Source organism: Dermacentor albipictus, chromosome 8 (genome assembly GCF_038994185.2).
Source record: "Dermacentor albipictus isolate Rhodes 1998 colony chromosome 8, USDA_Dalb.pri_finalv2, whole genome shotgun sequence".
Taxonomy (NCBI): domain Eukaryota; kingdom Metazoa; phylum Arthropoda; class Arachnida; order Ixodida; family Ixodidae; genus Dermacentor; species Dermacentor albipictus.
The window spans coordinates 121,767,262-121,790,825 of NC_091828.1; the positions used below are offsets into that span (position 1 = coordinate 121,767,262).

Below are 23,564 nucleotides of genomic sequence, written 5' to 3' on the forward strand. Positions count from 1 at the left end.
TGGGCATTCATGCATCTCAAGCAAATTTTACATGTACACAAAAGCACATTGAGACTTCATTGAAGGCACACTTTTTATTTTGTTCTGCTGTATGTGAAATGAGTATTACCTCTAGCACCAACACAACCCCAATCAGCGACATTGATGCTGCAACCTCTGGCAACGGTGTACAGCACAATGCCCGCGCGACCGGAATTGCCTCGGAACTGCATGGTGGGGCTCTCTTGGAGCACATTTCTGCGTTCTACAATGTCACAACTTACAAGCGCCACGACCCCAGGCACAAATAGGCGAGGCCTAAGGGAGATCTCTGACAGTGCGGCTTGTATAGTTCACAACGTACTGTAACATCAAGCAATTGAGACGATAATGATTGGAGCTAGTCGAAGCTCTGTTCGTTTGGTACTTCCAGCATTTGGAAATCCGGTAGGGTTTGATTGGTTAGCTTACTCAGTGATTCACTGCTGGGCATTAACCTCCCCAATCAACGCAAGTCACCAATGAGAGGCGCGATAATGAAGAACGCCGGATTAACTTCGACTGCTTGACGTCCTTGAAAGCGTACGCATAGCACGCTGGCGGAATGTTTTTAGACTTCACGACCCCAGGAATTTGGTCCCCGTTGCTAGGATTTGATCCTGCCACTTCTCAGTCTCATCGGGGGCAGAATTCTATAGCCATCTGATGTATTCACGGTAAGTCTGTAGGATCAGACACCGTCTTTATGATACCTTTACACGCATCGGGAGCTTCTCATGAACCTTTGGTTTGTAGATTAATCGAAAGAGTTCCAGTCGCGCGGACACTGGCCTACACAACTGGGACAAAGCAAACACGAGCTTTTCAATCGCAAAAGACGCGGAAATTATTTGACAGGCTACACCAAGCTTCACACGTGACTGTCCCGAAGGCGGTTCACACTTCCGGTGACGACGTCCGGTGCACACGGCACCATAGGCTCAGTCGCGACCACTGTCTTGAAACCATTCGTTGAGCGCACCGCCACCAACGGCATGTCTCGGGGATCGAGTTGGTCGCTGTTGACTCTGTCGTACTTCCACGGCGCAGTGTCTCCTGCTGCCGCCTGGCACTTGAGCCTGCGGCTCGTCTGGTAGATGAAGAGGAACGCCACGAAGACGACCACGCCCACGGGCGCCATTACGTAGCCCACCAGGGTCACAACCAGGAACCGATACGAGAGGCCGAGACAGACGCAGAAGAAGCCAACAGAAGACATGAGGATGCCGGTGCTAGCCAACCAGCACTCCAGGCGGGTCGTTGACGTCATGTCTCGTTCTTCGGCCGGGACGAAAGTGACAGTTGTCTCCGCTGTGGAAGGTGCTTGGAGGATATTACCGGCAGTGGTTGTCGCCATGGCCATGGTTGCTTCTTAACGGTTCTAGGACGCGTGCTTGACGTTTTGAACTTACTCCGACGACTTACAAGCGCGTGATGGTGGCTCTTGCTGAGGCTTTGTCCCGGTTGTACTCGGCAGACATAAATATGAGTAGTGCAGTAATACGTCAAGACTTACACGTGTATGAATAATGGTAGTTTTGGTGGAGCCAAGCGGGCTTCAACGGTGACGGACTGTTGAGTAATGATTTAAAAAGGCTCCACTGGTTCGGACTGGTTCCACCAGTTCTCTTTAGATGAGCTGACCTTCAAATTTGGTTCACCGGCTTGTAGCATGCAGAGTGGTCGGAGGGTATGACAGAGCTCGAACTATCTAAATGCGCACATCCTCGTCCGTCAATTTATGGAAGCATCTTCACTTGACATGAAGTTCTTGTTTCCTGCAGTAGGTTTTTTTTTTCACGGTCGAGTTCCTTATCACTCGCGCACAGGCGACTTGCAGACCTACCGTGGTCTCGAAGTCTGTTGGCTTCAAGGATGCCCAGTGAAGTTCCGTACTATTAATCCGAAGTGACTCTCATCGGAAGACTATCGGCGGGTGGGCTTGAGTATGCATATACACTTGCGACTTTCACTACTACACCAAGTTTGAGTCAAGCACGCAGATAGCCTCTGTGCTTTCCCTGGTCCGTTTGGACTCTCTGTGAAGGTGCAAGGCGTGAACTGCCCTGAGCAGCTTTGCTGCCGTTCTGCACGAATGCTGGGTGATCGCTATCTTTTCGCTGGATTTGCACTAACGACAGCTCGAACGCGCCAGCTTTCAGCGTGAGTTGTTTTCACCCTTCCTGACAATGGCCGCCTTTATCTGTCAACGACTTTGCATATGCTGCCCCCGCACTTCTTGGCGCTGTCCGGACGCTGGCACCATGATGTCTGTTCTGCGATGTCGATCATGGGAGGCCCGCACGAAAGATTGCGCGCTGCGTAGAACAAAGGCAATAGTCACACTCTGTCAGAATGTTCTGGTCTTCGTCATTAAGCGCAATTGGCCGCTTTGGTTATGGCTGCAAGCACTGCAATTCGGCTGGCCGAGAAAGAAAAAAAGAGCATTAATACGAGGCTAGCTTAAGGAGACGCTATCGAGCAATACGAGGCTAGCTTAAGAAGACGCTATCGAGCACAACACCAAATAAGGTGAATGTACACTCTGAGGAAACCACGACGCCATATCGTGAGGATGAAGGCGATGTATGATGTTTGTAGAAGGAAGAATTGTGACGATAGGTGTACTTAGAGAGAGAAGTGCGACACTTGCTTAATTACATTATGAGTGCATGCAATTCGCGCCACAGTGGGACCTAGCCATTCTGAAGTGTTACTGTGCTGTGCGGTGACAGTATGCGGTGACGGTGACCGATTGTGATTGTGTGTCTACGCTCCTTTCTTTCCTTGTCTCTACTTTGCTACCACTTTATGACCCCCTCCCCTCTCTCCCCAGCGTAGGGTAGCAAACCGGATCTTTTTCTCTGGTTAACCTTTCTGCCTTTCCCTTTTCCTCTATCTCTCTCTCTCTGAAGGATTGACGATAAAGGAACGCATACCAAGTGGCACAACGTATTAACCATTTCTGAAGGATGACCAAGAATAAGCACATGCCCAGAGGCATTACTCAATAGCTGATTCTGGAGAGAGAAAGAAAGAGAGAGAGAAAACATTTCCTCCTATCGCGGTGGGGCGTCTTCCTCGCCTTCCACTCTGGAGGCTCGACCAAGAATAAGCACATGCCCGGAGGCACTGCCCAGTAATGGGTAATTTGGGTAATTGGTAATGGTAATTTGAGCTACCTAGGAATGGGTAGCTCAAATATAACAGATAGGGAAAAAATTTCAGAGGGAAAAAAGTTTTTATTGTAAACTCTATTTTCTTTCATTGCATGGAAAGGACTGGGATTATTCAGTAAAATGAAGGCTAATCTTTTAAACTTTACGGACCCTTCCGGACTCTGCTGCCCGTGGCTGCTGGCCGGGTGCTGCTGCTATCTTGTCGAGTAGCTCACGCTGAAAGAAATCGCATATATATATATATATATATATATATATATATATATATATATATATATATATATATATATATATATATATATTATATATATATATATATATATATATATATATATATATATATATGTATATATATATATTTGGCGCATTATTCTGAGTGCCGGTACGTCAGTGGGATGCCACGGAACTTAAAGCGTCAATGTATTAGTAATAGCTATGGCACGAGATAGTTTCTTAAAACCTGCTGGGTTCAGTCGTCGGCTTAATAGGAATTAAATGTAGGTCTTGACCCACACACAATAACTACACATGAGTACATGCGATACAAATAACGAGGACGTGATGCGGTAACTTCAGGTCACTGTCTCCGTTCACCTTTCGTTTTTTTTTTACAGCTTTCTCTTTTTTGCCTATAAGGTACCCTGTAAGAATGACCACTTTGTTACTGCTGAAACGTAAGTTAGATGTGAACACGGCTTAGTTTAACGTTCACCTATAGCGCCCCTTTACCGAATGCCTGGAGCCACAATCGCAATCTTGCAAACACCGATTGTACTAAGTGTTGGTCCTTATATATCTCCACAACAGTTGAAATTGCCTTCGAAGTCCTTACACTAATGTGCTCTTTTCACGGCAACGAAATAGCCACTGACCTGTTGCACTGAAGATCGGAAAATGAGCGAGCGAAATCCTCTGACTAAAAATGTAGATGTTTTCAGCGATGCTGCGAACGTATATAAGCGTGTATCGCAACTTAGGCATAAATAGGGGAGCGCCGTTGCACCGTTGCAAATACGTACCGGTATACTAATAAAAATGCCGCCGCCACTCATATTACTACAGCCCTTCCCCGTCTCCGCTGTCTCCCTACAATCGCATCTAACAGAGCGCCCCACAGCTGTTCATTTTTTCTCTCATTCTGCCAAGCTCGCTTGTTTTGCTAGTGCTAACGGCCTGCGGCGCTGAAAACCGCGGGAAAATAGAAAGCAGTTATCGATATTTGGGGACCTAGATTCGAACTCGCGAGCTGCCCCCGTGACCCTGTCGGCATCTGCTGAGTCTTCCGCGTGGTTTTCACTGTTTCACCTGTCGCTGGTCTGTCGACATTTCGTATGTTTTTCGTGTGTCTGAAAATTTTTATGTCCCTTGTGTGTCAACAATTTATCTGCTTTTAAAGCAGATTAAGACAGGTGAGCAAATAAAGACAGGTGAAACAGTTGTTTCACCTGTCTGAAGATCTCATCTGTCACAAGTAAATACTGGGCAAACTGGAAGAAGTGCATTGATTACGTAGAGGCCTATTTACTTTCTCTCTAACTGCTTTCAGAACTCTACCAAGATACAAGTCATCGAAGCAGTTCGGAAACGTTCTGTCCGTTTCATTTAACCGTCACCAGGCAGCTAGCAGCGTGGTGGCGTCATAGAAAGTCATAGAAATCAAAGCGACCCTCAATATCTCATCCTTGGGTGGTTGCAGAGAGCAGTCAGGGTCTCTTTTCCATGTGGATGTTTTTTTTTCATTACCCAGGTCATTGGTTTTCACATATACAAGACTTTTCTTGTATACCTATTTCTAGCGCCTATATTTGCGCACAGATCAGTACAACAGAAACGACAGGGCGACTGCGAGAGGAAGATATGCAAATAAAGAAAAAAACAAACGTTGAACAGCCACTAGAGCAGACAAGTCAAGTAATGTCACTCACTCGCCATGAAATCAGTAACCTCGCTAAAAAATAGCGAATGGTGCTAACGGAACGCCTATGATTGTCAGGGCACGACCACCGTCCAAGCACTTTGCTTACTGTGAGAGGACACCTGTCCAGACATGTCCGAACACGCCTTCGAAGTCATTGCCGGTCATATTGAGGGCATTTTATAATAATAGGCTCAACTGAAGCGTCGGGATTGTAACAGAAACAACAATCTGGAGACGTTCTTCCTTTGATGTAGCATAATAAATGAGGCGTGCAGGAGATTTCCAAACGTAGACAATGGAGGATCGCGCGGGGCGTGCTGTCAGCAACGGTTGTAGGAGAACCGCATGAATGGGGCAATCTTACGCAGGAAAACAATAATGCCGACTACTCTTCGGCATGGAGGAAAATAATGACTTGTATGTCAATGCAAAAATCATGAAATATATCTCTCACTGAAGGCCAACAAACTGTCATAAACACAAATTCGCACAAAAGGTAGAAAGGAAACAATAAAAAGGAGATTATTCGTACTTAGATGCTATATATTTTTTCCCTATTGCGCGGCCCTAAAATTGCCGATTGTAATAATTCTGGGTTCGTATATTGGTGTGTTAAAAATTGATTTTAATACAGTTAAACATTAAATAATAGAATTTTACACGCCAAAAAACCACTTTCTGATTATGAGGCGCGCCGTAGTGGAGAACCACCTGGTGTTCTTTAACTTGCGCCTAAATCTAATACACAGGTGGTTTCGCATTTCGCCCCCACCGAAATGCGGCCGCCGTGGCCGGGTTTGGATCCCGCGACCTCGTGCTCAGCAGCCCAACACCATCGCCACTGAGCAACCACGGCGGGTTTTGAAATAGTTGTTGGCGGGCTCTGAAAAGATGGATTCCAGTTGCTTTCCAATCGCTTAGTAGCGCCTTCGCAAGTCATGTGTTGATGATTCGCTGCATACTAATACGACAGACAACGTAAAAATGCGCATATAATACGCAGATATTTTCCACTTATTAGCGTCCTAAATTTCCGCTTTGTACTGTACATGGGCTCAAACCAATATTTCAGCCAGAAGTTGGGCTCAAAGTTTTGGTTTTGTTATTGCTGCACGGATACCATCCTCGTGAACTAGTGAAGTGGTCATTAACAGCCTCGCTGTGCAAATGGACTTTGGACGCTGGTGCAAGTATCCTGGAGGAATTTTCGTGTCACGCTGTTCGGGAGCGTGACATTTCGAATGCGCTCGACGGCACGGAAGATTACTCCTCCCTTGGAGGAGTGGCCGGACAGGGAACTGTCCGAAGACAGCGTAGCTGAAGACGACGATGACTGAAGCGCGAAAGCTGATTAAAAAAAAAATACTCTGAGTGTCCTTTACCGGTATATATTATACGTGGATTAAACTTTTTATGCGAAGCATATTACGAGGGCTCAACCCAGCTCCTCAGGCGCGGCGGTGACCATGAAATCACGTGACACCGTGACGTCACGACAGAGGAGAAGTGGCTTTGGCTCAACTCTTGCAAGACGGGCTGGGTGGGAATCGAACCAGGGTCTCCGGAGTGTGGGACGGAGACGCTACCACTGAGCCACGAGTACAACGCTTCAAAGCGGTACAAAAGCGCCTCTAGTGAATGCGGTGTTGCCTTAGAAACGCGCTGTTTCTAAGGCGTGCGTCTCTTGCTCAGGCGCACATTTCGTTGCCGCGCCGAACGCTGCTTTGCTCGACGCTCACCGCGTCCAATGCGGGGCGCGTAGTCGCTGCCCTGTAGCCCATTGTCTTACACCCCTTGGCGGGTCGACGGGAACGCTGTCGCGTTCCACTCTTGAAGGCGAAGAAGTAATGCATGAGTTGTTTCTTCGTCTAGCCGAACCAAATATAGCCAAGCAACAGCAGTTCACCAGGCTAAACAGTGGTTCAACAACTAAAATAAAGGCTAGTATGCTTCGCATCCTGGGCTTAACCTTACCTAAGCCACAGCCATTTTTTTTTTCCTTTGCGCTGTATGGGAGTCAGTATTCTATGCTGGTCTTTACGGTAATGTTCCATATGTCGGATGGAGAGACGATTGTGCTAATAATTTGATACGAACTATCGATTCAACTCCCTCCGCAGCATTATCAGAGCGATCGCATCGTGTGGTCCTTTATATAGACAAGCCATGATTAGGAGCTGGCACCACCCAGCACTGCGGCTCGACGGCCATGACACTCTCCTCATGAGCACGAAGTCGCAGGTTCGGTTGCCAGCGGCGGCGGCCACATTTTAATGTGGGCGGGAAGCAAGAACACTGGCGGGAAGTTGCTTTGGGCGCAGTATAAAAATATACATGATCAAACGGCGATGCCGACACCGACGGCAAGAATTCGTTTGGAGTGTCGCTATAATTGTTATCACAATTAAAGAAACACTAACATGAAAGCTCTCCTTCACCTCCCGCTGTTATCAACCCGTAGAAAACTATCTCGCATATGTCTTTTCCATAAAATCTACTACCATAACACATATTTACGTTCTATCTTTGTCCAACCACCACCATACATTTCATCTCGCATAGACCACCGCCAAAAGGTAAACATTCCGCACTGCAACACCGTCGGCTTTTCATATTCATTTCTTCCCCAAACGAGCAAAGATTGGAATAACTTACCCGCATCACTTACAAGCATTATTGACACCAATAACTTTAAAAGCACACTTCAAAGCTTCATGTTATAAATTATTGTTGCGTTTGCTTGTTCTGTATAATAACTGCCTTTATGTCGTTGTTTTACATTTTGGCTTGTATTTTTATATCGTATGTTCTTTCCTTTCTTTATTTTGTTACGCCATGTATTTTTGCCACGCTTACAAGTTTCTATTTACCATTGTTATTTTGTATACGATGTTTTTTGCCATGTTGTTTGCCTTCCTTCCTTATTTTGAGATTTGCCTCTGTATTTACTTACTTCGCCCCTCCCCTCTGCAATGTACAACCGTACCTTGAGGGTATGATAAATAAATAAATAAATAAATAAATCTCCTGGAGGTCAAAACTATTCTGAAGCCCTCCACTACACGTCCTTTCGAGTTGATTAAAACAAACTTTCTGGAGCAGCGATGCCCCGAAAGGAAAGCCAGAGCGCCGCCCTGTTAGAAAGGGCACGATACAACACTAGCTTATTAGCGCAGAACCATATAAGCACTTTCCTCACGCTTTCCACGAGTTTAAAGTGGCTAGCTTTGCTGTGCACATATTGTTGTCATTGTGCCACTTGCTTTAAGAAGAAACTTGAGCGTACTGGCAAACTTTATCGGAGAGTACATCATCAAGAGTCAGCCAAAGATAATACCTTCGTCGGGAATAACCAACCGTTACTTTCTGATTAAGTTAGCATTCACATTAACGCCGCAAAATCACTTGACCTACATGCGAGCGTACTCCAGCCGATAAGGCTCTTATTTAAGAGGTGAAGTATGAGCAAGTGTTGGCGTTACCTCTGTTGGCAAGAAGCTGCGGGCGCTTTCACTTTAGAAAATTCCACTTTAGAACTGCGGCTCACACTTTCGATTTATACAGGATCGAAGGAACGGCTCGCAAGCCTTTTTACGAATGCAGCTGCTTCTCCCATACATAAAAAATCGGAATTATTTGAACTAGTGCTATTTACGCATGAGACATTCAAACAAAAGATTGGGTGTTTCTAATGCCAGGGCACGAGAGAAGCAAACAAATCCTAAAGCCTGTGAAGAATGCCAATATTGCGAACAATGAGAAAGTGAAGGTTTCTGCTGATAACGCGCTAAGTCATAGATTAATATCGACGCCTTAGTCTAGGCTTACCAGTTTCGGGGGTATAAATTTCAGCATGCGTTCACTGCATAGGCCAGCGGACTGGCTACGTCCATCGCTGCAATGGGACAACGTGTTTTATGCTACGCCGCGCAAATGAGAAAGTGTCCTCAATGATTCGACCAGAAATTCAGCTCTTAGGGCTGTATTTTTCATTGTTTTTTTTAACTCTATTTGTTTACCATGTCTCTCGTTCGAGAAACATGTGTTATCAGAAACCTTCACTTTCTCATTGTTCAAAATACTGGCATTCTTCACAGGCTTTAGGATATGTTTGTGCCTGTCGTGCCCTGGTATTACAAGCACCCAATCTTTTGTTTTAACGTACCACGTGTTAATAGCACTAGTATAAATAATTTAGATTTTTTTACGTAAAAGGCTGCCTTGCAAAAGCGCTTCTGAGCCATTCCTTCGTTCCTATTTAAATCGAAAGTCTGACCCGCAGTTCTAAAGTGGAATTTTCTGGATTGGAAGCTCCCGCAGCTTCTTGCCAACAGAGGCATAGCCAACACTTGCGCATACTTCACCTCTGCAATAAGAGCCTTAACGGCTGGAGCACGCTCGCATATAGATCAAGTGATTTTGCGGCGTTATTATTATTATTTATTATTATTTGTTTTGCACACATATACACATATACACAGGTAACAGGAAAGGGAAAGCGAGGAGCAGGCTGGCAACTGCCACCGGAACGGGCACAACGCCTGCCTACTCTTCTGAAGGGAGGCGACAGCAACACAGAAATGGAAGATAGGAAGGAGGGGAGGAAAAAGGAAAAAGGAAAGGAGAGCAACAGGACAAATCTAAAGACCAAAGTAGAACACTGCAACAGGACAAATCTAAAGACTAAAGTGAAACTCTGCAGCCGGAATTAAAGTGACGCCGCGTCGAACAGCCTCCACAATTATCAACCACGTCCATGGCTAGTTCGCTATGCGGCTGATTGTGTTCTCCACATGAGACGCCAAGTAAAGCTGCACGTAATCACCGTTTCACGTAATCATCTGCACGTAATCACCGGTTCACAATATACACGACAAGGTGTCCGAACCCGCCACCTCCCATCTTCGAAGGAAGAAGCGTTAGGGTACAACACTGATCAGACACAGTAGGGCCGGTCACTGAAGGTCACGCTACAACAGAATGTCGAATGTTCATGCTACAAACATGAACCTAAGTTAGTTAGGTCTATAAAGCGGCGTTAATGTAAGTGCTAACCATGCAACCGTGCAAGTCAATAACGATGGGCGATAATAACTAAACATGAAAAGAATATGTACGGACTGGAGCCCGCATTCACGACAAAAATAGTTTTACGCTAGACATGGTCAAGGAACGCGAAAGGCACGGACGAGAGGAAGACGAAAGGCAGACGCTGGTCGTATGCATTATATTAAGTGCTCCTGGTCCACTTTGGTCAAGTTCAGTTACTCAGTTACAACCATTCGTAAGAACAGACGCCAGACGATCATGATCGATGTTGGACTGAGTATTAGCGAAAGCGGTCAGCCAACTCATACGAAAAAAAAGATCGGCAGAACCCATCTCACGATTAACGTTGACGTTATTGCTATTGGCACTGAAGCGTTTGGCGAAGCACCGCATTGCCACCGCCGAAAGGCGTCATGTACGAGGTGTGTGCTGCAGCCGAGCTCCCCTCTCGTGCATTGATGATGATGATGATGATGATGATGATGATGATGATGTTTTATTGGCATCCCCTTCGAAACAGGGCGTCGACAAATAGCCACCTGGATGCATGGATGGATGGATGGATGGATGGATGGATGGATGGATGGATGGATGGATGGATGGATGGATGGATGGATGGATGGATGGATGGATGGATGGATGGATGGATGGATGGATGGATGGATGGATGGATGGATGGATGCTATGAGCGTCCCCTTTGGAACGGGGCGGTGGGTTGCGCGACCAAGCTCTTGTTATTATACTGCCTATGTCCTATCTAAGTTAACAAAGAAAAAAAAAGGAAAGAAGACCCCTATGAACTCCCACAACCAAATTTTCTGATCCCCTATTGAGAACTTTGCTTTTGTACGTCTCGGTTTTTTGTTGTTTCCCTACTTTTCTTCCACCAATTTTCCAATAACCTCTTACTAATCTCTATTGCGGACATGTTTACTTTTCCACTGCTCTCGCTAAACCCAAGGGCTTCAAGGAGGCCAGTGGTGCCGAAATCGACCACTGGGCAGACGTCTTTACATTCTAATAAAACATGCCCTATCGTCTCCAAACTTTACCGCAGCAATAACATGCTTCTTCTTCCTTCTTATATCTCGCTTTATAGGTGCGTGTTCAAAGGTATCCCAATCTCGCTTCGAAAAGTAATGAGCTGCCCTTTGAGTTATCATAAATTATTTCTTTCCTGATTTCATTTTTTCCTCTTAAGTAGTTACTCTTGGCAGGTTTATTTTCCATTGTCACCACCCATGAGATTATTGCAGCCTCTCTGACTTTCCGCTTGACGTTCTTTGTTGCTGTGTTGCCCAGGCTACAGGTCGTATACTTGCTGGTAAGCTTCCTAGTTCTTTTCCCCCATTGTGAATCAATGTTTTTCCTGTAAAGATACCTCAACACTCTCCCAGCCCATTTACTTTCTTCCATATTCCTCAGTCGTTCTTCATAATCAATTTTACTACGAGCTTCCCTCACTTCAAAACTAGTCCAGCCCATATCACCCTGCAGAATTTCATTTCTAGTTTTTCCGTGAGCGCCCAATGTTAGGCGTCCCACTGACCTTTGGTTCCCATCGGGTCCTGATTGTACCCCTGATTTAAAGCAAACAACCGCATTTCCAAAAGTAACTCCTGAAACCATTACACCTTTCCTCAGACTCCGGAGCACATCGTAATTATTATATCCCCATAGTGGTCTGTGCTTCATTATGGCTACGTTTCTGTTCCCCTTCACTGTTATTGTTTTTTCCTGTGTTTCCATATATCCAGTGCCTTCGTTTATCCATATACCAAGGTATTTATATTCTCTTACCGAAGGTATTTCCTGGCCCTGTATTGCCACTGTTTGTTCACTGTTTTCATTGAATACCATAACATCTGATTTTCTAACACTAAATTTCAAACCTAAATTGTTGCCTTCCTGTCCACAAATATTAACCAGACGTTGCAAATCACTTTGCTTGTTAGCTAGTAACACAATGTCGTTCGCATAAAATAAACCTGGGAGTTGCTGCTCTATTACTGTACCTGCCTGTTTGTGTGAGTGAGTAAACCCGATATTACTTCCTTCTAGCGCCCTCTCCATCCTCACCATGTACACCATAAACAGCAATGGGGATAAAGGGCACCCCGACCTCAGTTCCTTGTTGATATCAACTTTCTCCTCGCTCCTCATCCCTTCCCATTCAACGTAAACAGTATTTTCTAGGTAAATCTCCCTCAAAAGCTGTAGACAATCGTCCCCTAAGCCTTGTCCTTCCAGAATAGCCCACCATATGCTGCGGTCAACGTTGTCATATGCTCCGGTAATGTCTAAAAAGGCCACATATAATGGTCTCCTTTCTACTTTTGATATTTGAATACACTGAGTAAGAACAAAAAAGTTATCATCCAAACGTGTACCTATTCTAAAGCCATTGTGATGTTCTCCCAAAATGCCATTTTTCTCTGCTCATGCTTGCACCTTTAATTCGATTGTCTGCATTCTTAGCCTGCATATTACCGATGCAATGGTCTATAAAAGTGAATTCTATCTTTCTCCCCTTTACCTTTATAAATTAAATTTATTCTACTTTGACGCCAACTGTCTGCTATTCGTCTATCTTTTAAAGTGTTTTCCGCCGCTTTGACCAGAGCTTCCTTACTTTTTGGTCCTAGTTCATTAATCAGCCTAACGGGAACCTCGTCCAGCCATGTGCCTGTGCGCTCAGGAATTTTCTCTTCGGCTAAATTTCTTCCAGTTGGAATTTGTCAGCACCAGCTCCTTTTCCACCTGGGTCTCTTTCAGGCACTTTTTTTTTCTCTTCAAATACAAGCTCGGCATTGCCTTGGAACGATTCGGCTGTTATTTTTCGGATGTAATTTATTGCCGCTTCTCCTTCCAGTTAGCCTGGACAGGCTGCGCCACCTAGCGGTGCCACCACGAAGTGCGCGCGTGGCGAGCGTCTGCAATCACCTGCGCGAGCGGAGCGTTGTGCGCGCTCAGAGGAGGCAACTCGGAATGTCCACCACCTCGTGTGAGAATGTGAAGGACTCGCGCCTTTGTGAGGCGTGTACCGACCTTAAGGCGGTGACATCGTTTGAGGACTGGATTCGAGCACGAGCTATAGCGTGAAACGGAGACGTTATACTCATTGTGGAGCTTCGAGTACGAAGTTTCCGTAGTGAAGCGAACCATGCTTAGTTGCGTTCCTTTTATACCGACTTTCCGAAATAGGCCTGAAGTCGTTATTTAAATAAATTATTATTTCTCAGGCTGAATGTGTATGTCGCGGGTTCTATTAAGCCCAGATCCAGAGAAATAAAAAGAAAAAGATGTCTTATTGAAGAGTGGTACACACCCAGTGGCACGTACACATTGATACAAGGTGGCGTCAAAGAGGTTCAGTGAAGAGCGACACGTATTAAGTGATCCAGGTTTGTCCCACGGTTGGTTTCGAACGCGGTTCCCTCGACACAGCAGGCCCGTGCTAGCCAGTGAGCCAAATTAGCGGTAAAAACGACTTGAACACAAAGCCATGGAAGAAGGTGATTGCAATGTCCTAAGAATGCAAATCTCATTAAAAATTATGTTAGTTGCACTTCTCGACCTTCTACTTAACAAGAAACAAAGCAACAAAATCTCGGTTGGTTCCAGTTCGTGTTTGCCGGTACTCATATTATTTACAGCTAAAAACGACAAAGCACAGAAGCGCACCGACACGAGAAAGTAAACGAATAAATAAGAAGACAGACGCGTCTTTTTAAATGCTGTGACTACGTTTCCTCGTATCGGTTCTAAATAACCCGAATCTCTGAAAGCGCGAAGTGGCAGCCATACGCGCGACCGCGAGAAAGCATGCGAAAACTGATGACTTGCCTCGAGGAAGGAAGGGCGGGAAATCACACTATCAGCGCAAGGTAGGATAAACGGTGCTTCCGGCAACAAAACGTGCTTCGGGAGCCGAGAGGCCCGTGCGAGTCCAGCAGAGAACCTCGCGTATGCCCGCCGGGCTCGTGGAGTGCATCTGACAAGCGTCGCAGCAGCAGCAGCAGCAGCCGTATACAGCAGCCGCAACGGCGTTGTTGGAATAAGGAGTGGCCACAGCTGCGGCGCGTGAACGAGATGGAACGAAGGATACACGGGCTCGCTTCGCTAGCCTGCCCTGTCTGCTCGCTGTCGCCTTGGCGCCGCCGCCGCTTTTCTCCGCACGCTCTCATCGTCCGAGCACTTCGTCTCGGGGTAGTTCAGTGCAGCACGCTAGTGAGGTAGCTAGGCTCAGTGGAGCCCTGGAATAGGGGCCCACCCTTGCTGGAAGAGGCTCCAAGTCGCCGGCGCCCAAGACGACCGAGACCTCGAGACGCTAAATTCTTGAAGGAACCAGAATAAAGTTTCTCTCTCTCTCTCTCTCTCTCTCTCTCTCAGTGCATCGCGAGCGATCAGCATACGCTGTCTGGGTGCCAACCACGCTGCCCTCGTCCAGTGCTCGATTGTTCCCCGGGATGCCTCCGTAATATCCGCAGTAAGCCGGACATGTGCGTAGACATCCCGGCGAACAGTGTGACAGGGAGCGTCCACATTTGCATCGAAGAGTCGATGTCGGCTCCATACTTCAAAGAAAGGCGAAAAGCAGAAAAGAAAGAAAGAAGTAACGAGGGAAAGAAAGAAAAGGAAGGAAAGAAGAAAAGTGGAGAGGAAGGAAGAAACAGGGAACCAAGGCAGGAAAGAAAAAAAGGAAGGAAAGAAAGAAGTAAGAGAAAAAGGAAGGAAAGATGGAAGGAAGAAAAGAAGGACGGAAGGAAAGAAGGACAGAAGAAGGAAGGAGAGAAGCAAAGGAAGAACGAAGGAACGGAAGTAGGAACGAAAGAAGAATGGCAGATGCCAGTGGATTTCTTCAGCTCTGATCTCATTTACTGCTTGAGCAGCTGGTATTCACGAAAAGCTCTTACGCTAGAATTGTCCGTAAGATAAAATTTTAGCCAATCCTGATGTCACATGTATTATTAGCGGTGACGGCTTGTCGATGGCAAGGGTACGTACTGAAAGAGAACTTTTTGTGAGTCGGGCCTCATTTCCACTGCAGAACCCACCACCACCTTGATGATGATAGAACGATGGTAATACGATGAGTGATTCGGTCAATACTTACGACTATATATTTGAACACAGCCCCCAAATACAGAGCTTAATTACTTCCTGCATCGCTATCAGACACTGGTGGGAGCTCTAACTTCTGACTCAGCTGCCTCTGACGAGGCGCTGTATTGCACCTGTTAAAGAAATGATGTCAAATTTTCTAAATTCGCGAGCTTTCGCCATCGCGGTGTGCTGAGTGGCTATTGAGTTCTGGAACACAAGGTCACGGGTTCTTCTTCCAGCCTCGGTAGCTACATTTCGCTGGTGGAGGTATGCAAATGCGCTCGCGTACGTACCAGGTGCACGTTAAAGGAGCTCAGGTGGTCAAGATTAAATCAGAGCACAAAACTACGCCGTCAATCACAACTTACTGTGCAGTTTCTTATCGTCATACACTACAATGTAAATGTTTTTTTTATTTATTTGTTTCCACAAGCAAGGAGGTACATGGTTGTGGCGGAAAAACAAGGGGAAAAAAGCTGCGGAGAAGCAGCTTGACTGCCCCAGGTTCCGTTCACAATGGCAGCAGCAGGGCACGTGGCAAACGGTAAGGGAAAAAAAAAAGAGAAGAAGAAAAGGAAAGAAAAGAGAGAAGAGCAAAAGCACTAAGGGCAAAAAATCACTAAGTGCAACGGTGCACAGTCAAGATTGCAGGAACATATCACGCAGATTTTTTGCGGAACAAGTCAACACATCGATATTGCATATGGTAAGATCATTGAGTAAACTGGGCAGCCAGTGGCATAACATTTGCTGGCCATAATTAGTCCGAAGTTGAGGAACACACCAAGTCTCAGGAGCTCGAGTTGTGTAGGGGGTTTCTCGTTTTGTGAGATTAGCGAGAGAGCTGAGGGCACCAATATTTTTCTGATATCTTCTGTAGGTTGACAACAAGCGCAGGTTTATTAGGGCAGGCAATTTAAGGGTTTTAAGCGCGCTGAAAAGAGGAGCGGAATGAAAATCACGAGGCTTATTACAAATGACACGAAGAAATTTCTTCTGGATTACAAACAGCTTTTGAATATTTGTGGCTGAAGTTGTCCCCCATACGAGGCAGCCGTAATTTAGATGACTGAAAAAAAAGTGAGTTATAAATCAGCAATTTCACGGATTGCGGCAGGTATCTAAAGGAATAGACAACACCCAAAACCTGTGACAGTTTGCCGGTGAGGAAATCCACTTTGGGAGCGCCATGTCATATCATGATCAAAGTGAACACCCAGACATTTGATTGATTGGACAACTTCAATAGTACTGGAGTTAAGGACAATATCTCCAGGTAGCACGACATTCATATTTCTTGGATGAAAGAGCAAGGCTTTGGTTTTTGCGGAGTGGATTGTGAGACCATTTTCAAGGGACCACTGGTGTACTTTGGAGAGCACGCTGTTAGCACGTAAGACCAGGTCATCCAGACATTTGGATGAAAAAAGAAGTGTGGTGTCATCGGCATACATAATGTACGTTGTGCCAGAATCAATGTTAATAAAGTCATTTACGAAAATATTGAACAAGAGAAGGCCTACGATGCTCCCTTGTGGGACACCCACATGAACAGGAAGGACACTGGATGATAATCCATTTACATGCACAAATTGCTTTCTGTGATTCAAGTAAGATTCAAGTAAGCTGAGAGCAATGCCACGGATGCCATAATAAGTTACTTTATGAACCAGAAGTTTATGATCAATAGAATCGAAGGCTTTAGATAGGTCGACAAAAACGCCTAACGTTAATAAACGTGCCTCAAAATTTCCAAGGATTAGTTCTTTCTGCTTAAGGAGTGCTAGTTCAGTCGACATGAACCCGCGGAAAGCGTGTTGATGTGGGGTTAATAAGTTATGTTTGTCAAGAAAACAGGATAACCTACAAAATATTATCTTCTCTAGTCCTTTGCGAAAAATCGGAAGCATGGAGATGGGTCTGTAGTTCGAAATAAGTGTTTTATCACATTTTTTTTTAAAATCGGGAGCACCTTTGCCACCTTCATTCTTTTTGGGAATTGGCCTTGGGAGAGACAGATATTATAGATATGAGCAAGAACAGGTGAAATAATATCAAGCACGTAGCTGACAGGCCTGATTTGCAGGCCATCAGCATCACAGGCACTACTATTACTCAGATTACGGAAAAGCAGTGTTATTTCATGTTCATTAGTAGGGTTCAAAAATATTGATTCCGTGCAATGAGTATCTATAAATTGACAGGCACTCAGGCTGGCAGTTTGGTGACATGTACTGGTGAAATGATCATTAAAACAACCAGGAAGCGCATCACTACAGATTTCCTCACCGTTAATGACAACGTGCATCTCGGGTGTATGATACGGTTCTCTGTTTGTTAATGTGTTTAACTTCTGCCAGATCTTACGGCCATCATTTTGGCATCTTAAAAAGTTCTTTTCAAAATATGAGGTACGAGCCGTACGTAGCTGTTTTGTAAGCCGGTTACGGAAGGACCTAAATGTTTTCAAATCACCAGGATCTTTGGAAATAATAAACTGGTTAAACAGCCTATTTTTCTTTTTAATTTTTTTAAATAGGTCATTCGTGACCCACGGTTTGCGAATTCGGGAAGCGCGAGGCGTTCGTGGACGGAACGGAAAATGTTTCTGATACCACATGCTAAAGGTGTCAATGAACAGCTCATACGCGGTGTCAGCACATTGAGAATAATAAACACAACTCCAGTCAACTTTACACAGTTCTTCTCGAAAACGGTCAAGGTTATCGCTGGTGATGGTTTGAAATATAGGAAGACATTTATTTTTATTTTTTGATTTACGTTTCCAGCTAAAAAAAATTGGCATGTGGTCGCTGATGTGATATGAAAGAACGCCAGATTTGATATCAGCCTGACCGCAATTCGTGATGAACAAATCAAGGCATGTTGAAGTATCAGAAGTGACTCTTCTAGGGGAACGTATACGGCAGGCAAAAGAGTGCAACAATAGCTCAAAATCACGCCTCAGGACAGTGTTAACACAAAGATCAATATTAAAGTCACCACCAATGATGATATTGTACTGGAAATCGGAAGTGTGTTCAAGAAGCCTTTGAAGGAGGAGCAAAAAACAATCGGAATTTCCATTCGGTGGACGATAAAATACAGAGTGAATTGTACGCGCGTGAAGGATTGACAGCACTTCATAATCATTAGTGACGCAGGAAAATTCCTCAACACACTTCACGTTGAGGCTGTTTCGCACTAGCATGCAGACACCACCGCCACGTGAAGCAGTTCTGGATCGAATAAAATAATCATAGTTCGGGAGCTGCCAGGGAAACGAGCTATGGTGGTACCACGTCTCTGACAGCATAATAAAATCAAACTTCAGATCCAGGCTGCTAAACATGGCGTCAAGTTCAGCTGTTTTGTTTTTCGCCGACTGACAGTTTACATGAATACAACGAACAGATCCTTTGTGCCCAGGTCCTATGAACGCCTTTAATTCGGAAGGAAAAAAATGGCTGTGGCTTAGGTAAGGTTAAGCCCAGGATGCGAAGCATACTAGCCTTTATTTTAGTTGTTGAACCACTGTTTAGCCTGGTGAACTGCTGTTGCTTGGCTATATTTGGTTCGGCTAGACGAAGAAACAACTCATGCATTACTTCTTCGCCTTCAAGAATGGAACGCGACAGCGTTCCCGTCGACCCGCCAAGGGGTGTAAGACAATGGGCTACAGGGCAGCGACTACGCGCCCCGCATTGGACGCGGTGAGCGTCGAGCAAAGCAGCGTTCGGCGCGGCAACGAAATGTGCGCCTGAGCAAGAGACGCACGCCTTAGAAACAGCTCGTTTCTAAGGCAACACCGCATTCACTAGAGGCGCTTTTGTACCGCGTTGAAGCATCGTAATCGTGGCTCAGTGGTAGCGTCTCCGTCCCACACTCCGGAGACCCTGGTTCGATTCCCACCCAGCCCGTCTTGCAAGAGTTGAGCCAAAGCCACTTCTCCTCTGTCGTGACGTCACGGTGTCACGTGATTTCATGGTCACCGCCGCGCCTGAGGAGCTGGGTTGAGCCCTCGTAATATGCTTCGCATAAAACATAAAGTTCACATAAGGATGCCATTATGATATGAAAGAAAGAAAAAAGTGTGTTGTTGCTTGGACCTAAAAGACCAGCTTATCAAGGTCTGCCGCGCACTTTATTAGGCAAGCATTCTGACCCTCTTCTTTCCTCACGAGGACTTTGCCATTACGGTACCATGCAAAGCGGAATTTATTGACACGCGCCCATTCCTTCGCCGTCTTCAGAAGCATTCGGTCCTGTGTCGTCAGATTTTCCAGCATGAATGCATCAGGCACGATACCTGGAAGCTGTTTCTTTTTGGCAAGCCATTTGTCTTTTGTTGACTGGCGAGTAAAGCGAATGATTATGCCCGGGGTAGTGTTTCTTGATTTTAGTCTATGGATGGCGGAGACAGTTTCCTCAGTTAGCCGAGCTAGTTCCAGTTTAGACCCTATGACGTTTAGCTTGTCCATGAGCGATTCGTCCTTGTCTTGCTTGATGCCATGAATTTCGAGGTTAAGCTTTCGACTATGATATTCCAGGTCGTTAACCGCGGCGCGGAAGGCCTGCACTTCAATGCTTGCGCACGATGCCTCAATTTTAGTCACCTTGGCAGCGAGCGTCTTTATTTCGCCATCATGCTTGGCAAGGTTCACAAGGACATCATCGTACTTCTCCGATAGCAGCTTTACTGATGCCTCGATTTCACTAACAGTTTGCTTGAGTGGGAGCAGCTCATCAAGTTTTTTGTTAATTTCCAGGAGCATGGCGGCGATCGAGGCATCCTGCCCCTTACAAACGGCAGAGCTGGCCTCACTACTGCGGCACGAAGGGCAGCGCCAGGACTTCCTAAATTCAACATCATTGGAGCGAAATTTTTTCTTGGCAATTCCCGAACAATTATGACTGATGTGAAAATGTCCCGAGCATTCGCAGCAAAGCAGATACTCATCGTTTGCCTTAATGGCCACATCACATTCATCACAAACAGAATTAGACATTCTGACGGGCGTACTCGAGGGAGGTTGGTTCAAGTGATGCGGTAACAAGTGAACAATACAGACAGGAAACTAAACGGGCAGCAGCAGTGGCAGACTATCCTTAGTCGGCTAACTAAAACAGGGACGGTAATCACCAACCTGTAACGACAGTAGAAAATCCTCGATTAGACGAGTGTCCGTTCGCCGCCACTGCTGCTGCCAAATGAGGAGGTCATTGCAGTGACGCCCGTATTTGTAGACGACGGTGACGCCTTTCACTTCCGTTGTCGTGACGTGGCTATCTGCGGTGAGCAGATACCGGCAGCAGGATCAGCAGGTGGGGCGGGCCTTGGTGTGCTCGAAATCCAATCTGCACGCGTGCAGTGTGCGGCGTAGTGGAGTTCCGGGCTGCTGATAACTTCGACACGATGCGACGACTGCGCACAGTAACGACAGTAGAAAATCCTCGATTAGACGAGTGTCCGTTCGCCGCCACTGCTGCTGCCAAAATACTAAAAAAAACATACTTACTAAAGAAACTAGCTAATTCCGTAGATTAGCCAACCTTGGCCTTATATTTAAGGTGAGTTGTCCTTTAAGTGGTATACACACGGAGAGAAATGCTACGCTTCGCTGCGGAGTGCGCATCACGTGACGAATGTCACGCCTTTTCGTGGCCAAGAAGCTGGCGTAGACATTAGGTAGTTTTAGCTTGTTTGCAAACTTCTTGCAAGCAAATTCGTAAAGTTTGAGGACTACAAATGACCGGAGCCACGGACGGCATCAGCGAAGCTGGTGGGATCATCTTGTGACGATTTGTCCAACAACTCTGCGTTGGAAAAAAAAATAGTTGTATCGCCTCGGTGTTACCGTCGAAGGACAATTGCCGACGTGCAACACGTTAACGATGTCGTTACCAACGCTTTAGACCATCAGTTAAGGAGAATATGTAAGTCACTGCAGTACTAGTTTTGCGTGATGTCTGGTTATACACTGCTTCACCAGATGTCACTCCCAGCATTCTTGCTAATTGGTAATCAAGTACAGCGTAATTGAAAGTGTAAATAGACAAACAATAGCCATCAAAAAGAAAGTCAAAGAAAGAGAGGTAGTGAAATGAATGCAAAAAATGGAGACAAAAAACCTTGGGGATTTACAAGAATGCGAAGACAGAAATTATAAGGAAAAAATGTACGATAACACAAAAGGGCAGTTCCTTGCCATTTGAGGCTCGAGCTGGTCGCTTGAGGGCAAAACATACCAGAGCAAATATTTGCATCAAGATGAGGCACGTGTATGCTGCAGCGAAAATCCGGAGGACACTCAGCACGTCCTAATGGAATGCAAAGGGATCGCCCAGTGAGACCCGTACGTAACGCACACCTTCCAGAAGCACTTGGAATTAAAGTGGATGGCAGCATCAACCGGTCAGCACTTGAGATGAGCAAGATATGTTTAGAGTAGTGGTGGAAAACAGTAATGGAAGCGATTGACACAACCGTATCCGTTGCAATAGTAGGAGGCCGTGCAAGATAGATGGCAAATTTTCGAGGGAGAGAGAGAGAAAAAAAGAGTAAGCTGAACTATACAAAAGATTCTATAATGAAAAGCAAGTACAGCATAAGGGATTAAACCAAGCAGACTAGCTGGCCATTTCAACCCTGCCGTTTCAACGGGGATGCCAATAAATTATCGCCATCGTCATCTGCTGTTCACTACCCCGGAAATCCGGTGCATCAGCGTTTGAGGTTTGCCGGGTTACCGACAACGTTGTGATAACTTTTGAAGCATGTCGCTAAAGTGAGACAAACATGTTGATAAATTACCGCTAAATTTTTGTGCAAGCTCGCTAAAATTGTCGCTAAAACTTTCCATTACATTTTAAGTAACGTAGGCGCTTTTGAACACTATATTATACGCTAGCATGGCGTGAGTCATTTACTGAAACGCCTTAGGTTTGTCTGGAGTCCTTGTGAGTGAAGAATAAATTGTGAATTTACAAGCAGTGTGTAGTGGGCGCTTACTGTACTGCTATACGTCTATAATGCAACGGGCGATGACAGCTGAAATTCTGCGTTTACCTTCAGATTGCCAGGTTCCAAATGCAGCACGACTCAAAGGAACACAATCAATACGATTTTCCTAGCATGAAATTACTACTAGATCCACGTTTCTCTTCAAAGTTTTCTAATTCTCGGCGCACCTGAAGCTTTAGCAAGATTCTGCGAGACGCACCACGTCGCATGTCAACACGGCGAAGACATTTACCTGACCTTGCTCCTGGTCAAGCAAGTCCTGCGCGTCTGTACCTTGGTCTAACTGAAGGCTCTTCGCAGTACTGATTGGTTCAAAACCCATGGGATAAGCAAGCAGTATGTTCAGGCTCGAGTGAATGAGCCCAGCCGGTCCTATGTATGCGCCTCTCTACAGTCGATGTATCTTATATTATTCACCTGCTGCGCTCTAAATATCATGATAAATTTTGTAAATGTGCTCCAGTTGAGCGCATTTGATGAAAGTGCACAGTCCGGAGTGTTAATACCCATTCAAATCTGTTTCGTAGAGCACAAAACACATATTCACGCAGAAGCATCACTGGAGTTGTCTAAGTTTGCGTAAGCGTGGCGCCACTTGCTCATCTCCATTCTGCCCAATGTCGTTATCAATCTTATCATACTTGGCTTTACGTGAAACTTACAACCAAATGCTGTAGCTGTCATTCCATAGAAAGATTAGTAGATAAAAATATCGGGCCTAACTCACCTGCGACGACATCTAAGTGTAGGAATAGCATTATGTTTAGACTAAAATGAAATGGAAGAAATTTTGAAGGATTCCTCTTTTCTTCGGAGAGTGCATGCCGTCAAAGAATGCTAGGCCCACCATTTTGAGACTTCCCTACCTACGGCTCACGTTTTCAAACTGCACTATCAGTGGGATCGGCCCACATTCTTAGACTGCGCTATCTTCGGAATCACTGCACAAGGAGGGTTAGATAGATAGCCGGCAGAGAGAAGTGGTCCGACAATGCCAAGAATGCTGTTCGCATTTGGAACTGCACTGCGAAACAAGCCGAGTTAATCTTCTGCGACTCCACTACTTGCGTGAACCAATTGCTCGCCTAAACCTGCTTGGCATGAAACCGAGTATATAGTATACGGAATAGTGAGAAAAACACATCTCACCGAGGAAATCCTGCTCATTGGCAGCGCTGTTTCGGGGCCTGCACGAAAAAACGTTGTATTCGTCCAATGCCCTAGAATCGTCAGCTCACAGCGAAGCCCAGCCAAGAAAATGCATGGCTAG

The 23,564-nt window shown here is 45.6% G+C and overlaps 1 protein-coding gene across 5 annotated transcripts; it reads right to left on the minus strand.

Moving 5' to 3' along the window:
* Nucleotides 1-59: 59 nt before the first annotated feature.
* On the minus strand, nucleotides 60-23,564 carry LOC139049138 (uncharacterized). Of its 5 annotated transcripts, XM_070524367.1 has the most exons (3): nucleotides 14,011-14,210; nucleotides 3,348-3,413; nucleotides 60-2,336 (listed from the first exon to the last, which is right to left on the minus strand). In XM_070524367.1, exon 3 carries the CDS (start codon nucleotides 1,379-1,381, stop codon nucleotides 890-892), a length of 492 nt encoding a protein of 163 aa, XP_070380468.1. In that variant the 5' UTR covers nucleotides 1,382-2,336; nucleotides 3,348-3,413; nucleotides 14,011-14,210; the 3' UTR covers nucleotides 60-889. The 5 variants fall into 5 exon arrangements, with proteins under 5 accessions (XP_070380468.1, XP_070380470.1, XP_070380469.1 ...); XM_070524369.1 differs by lacking the exons at nucleotides 3,348-3,413; nucleotides 14,011-14,210 and adding an exon at nucleotides 23,444-23,564; XM_070524368.1 differs by lacking the exons at nucleotides 3,348-3,413; nucleotides 14,011-14,210 and adding an exon at nucleotides 20,418-20,455.

What these genes read in the sequence shown, in the direction of transcription:
- LOC139049138 (XM_070524369.1), bottom strand. Translation starts at nt 1,381, where the DNA reads ATGGCCATGGCGACAACCACTGCCGGTAATATCCTCCAAGCACCTTCC.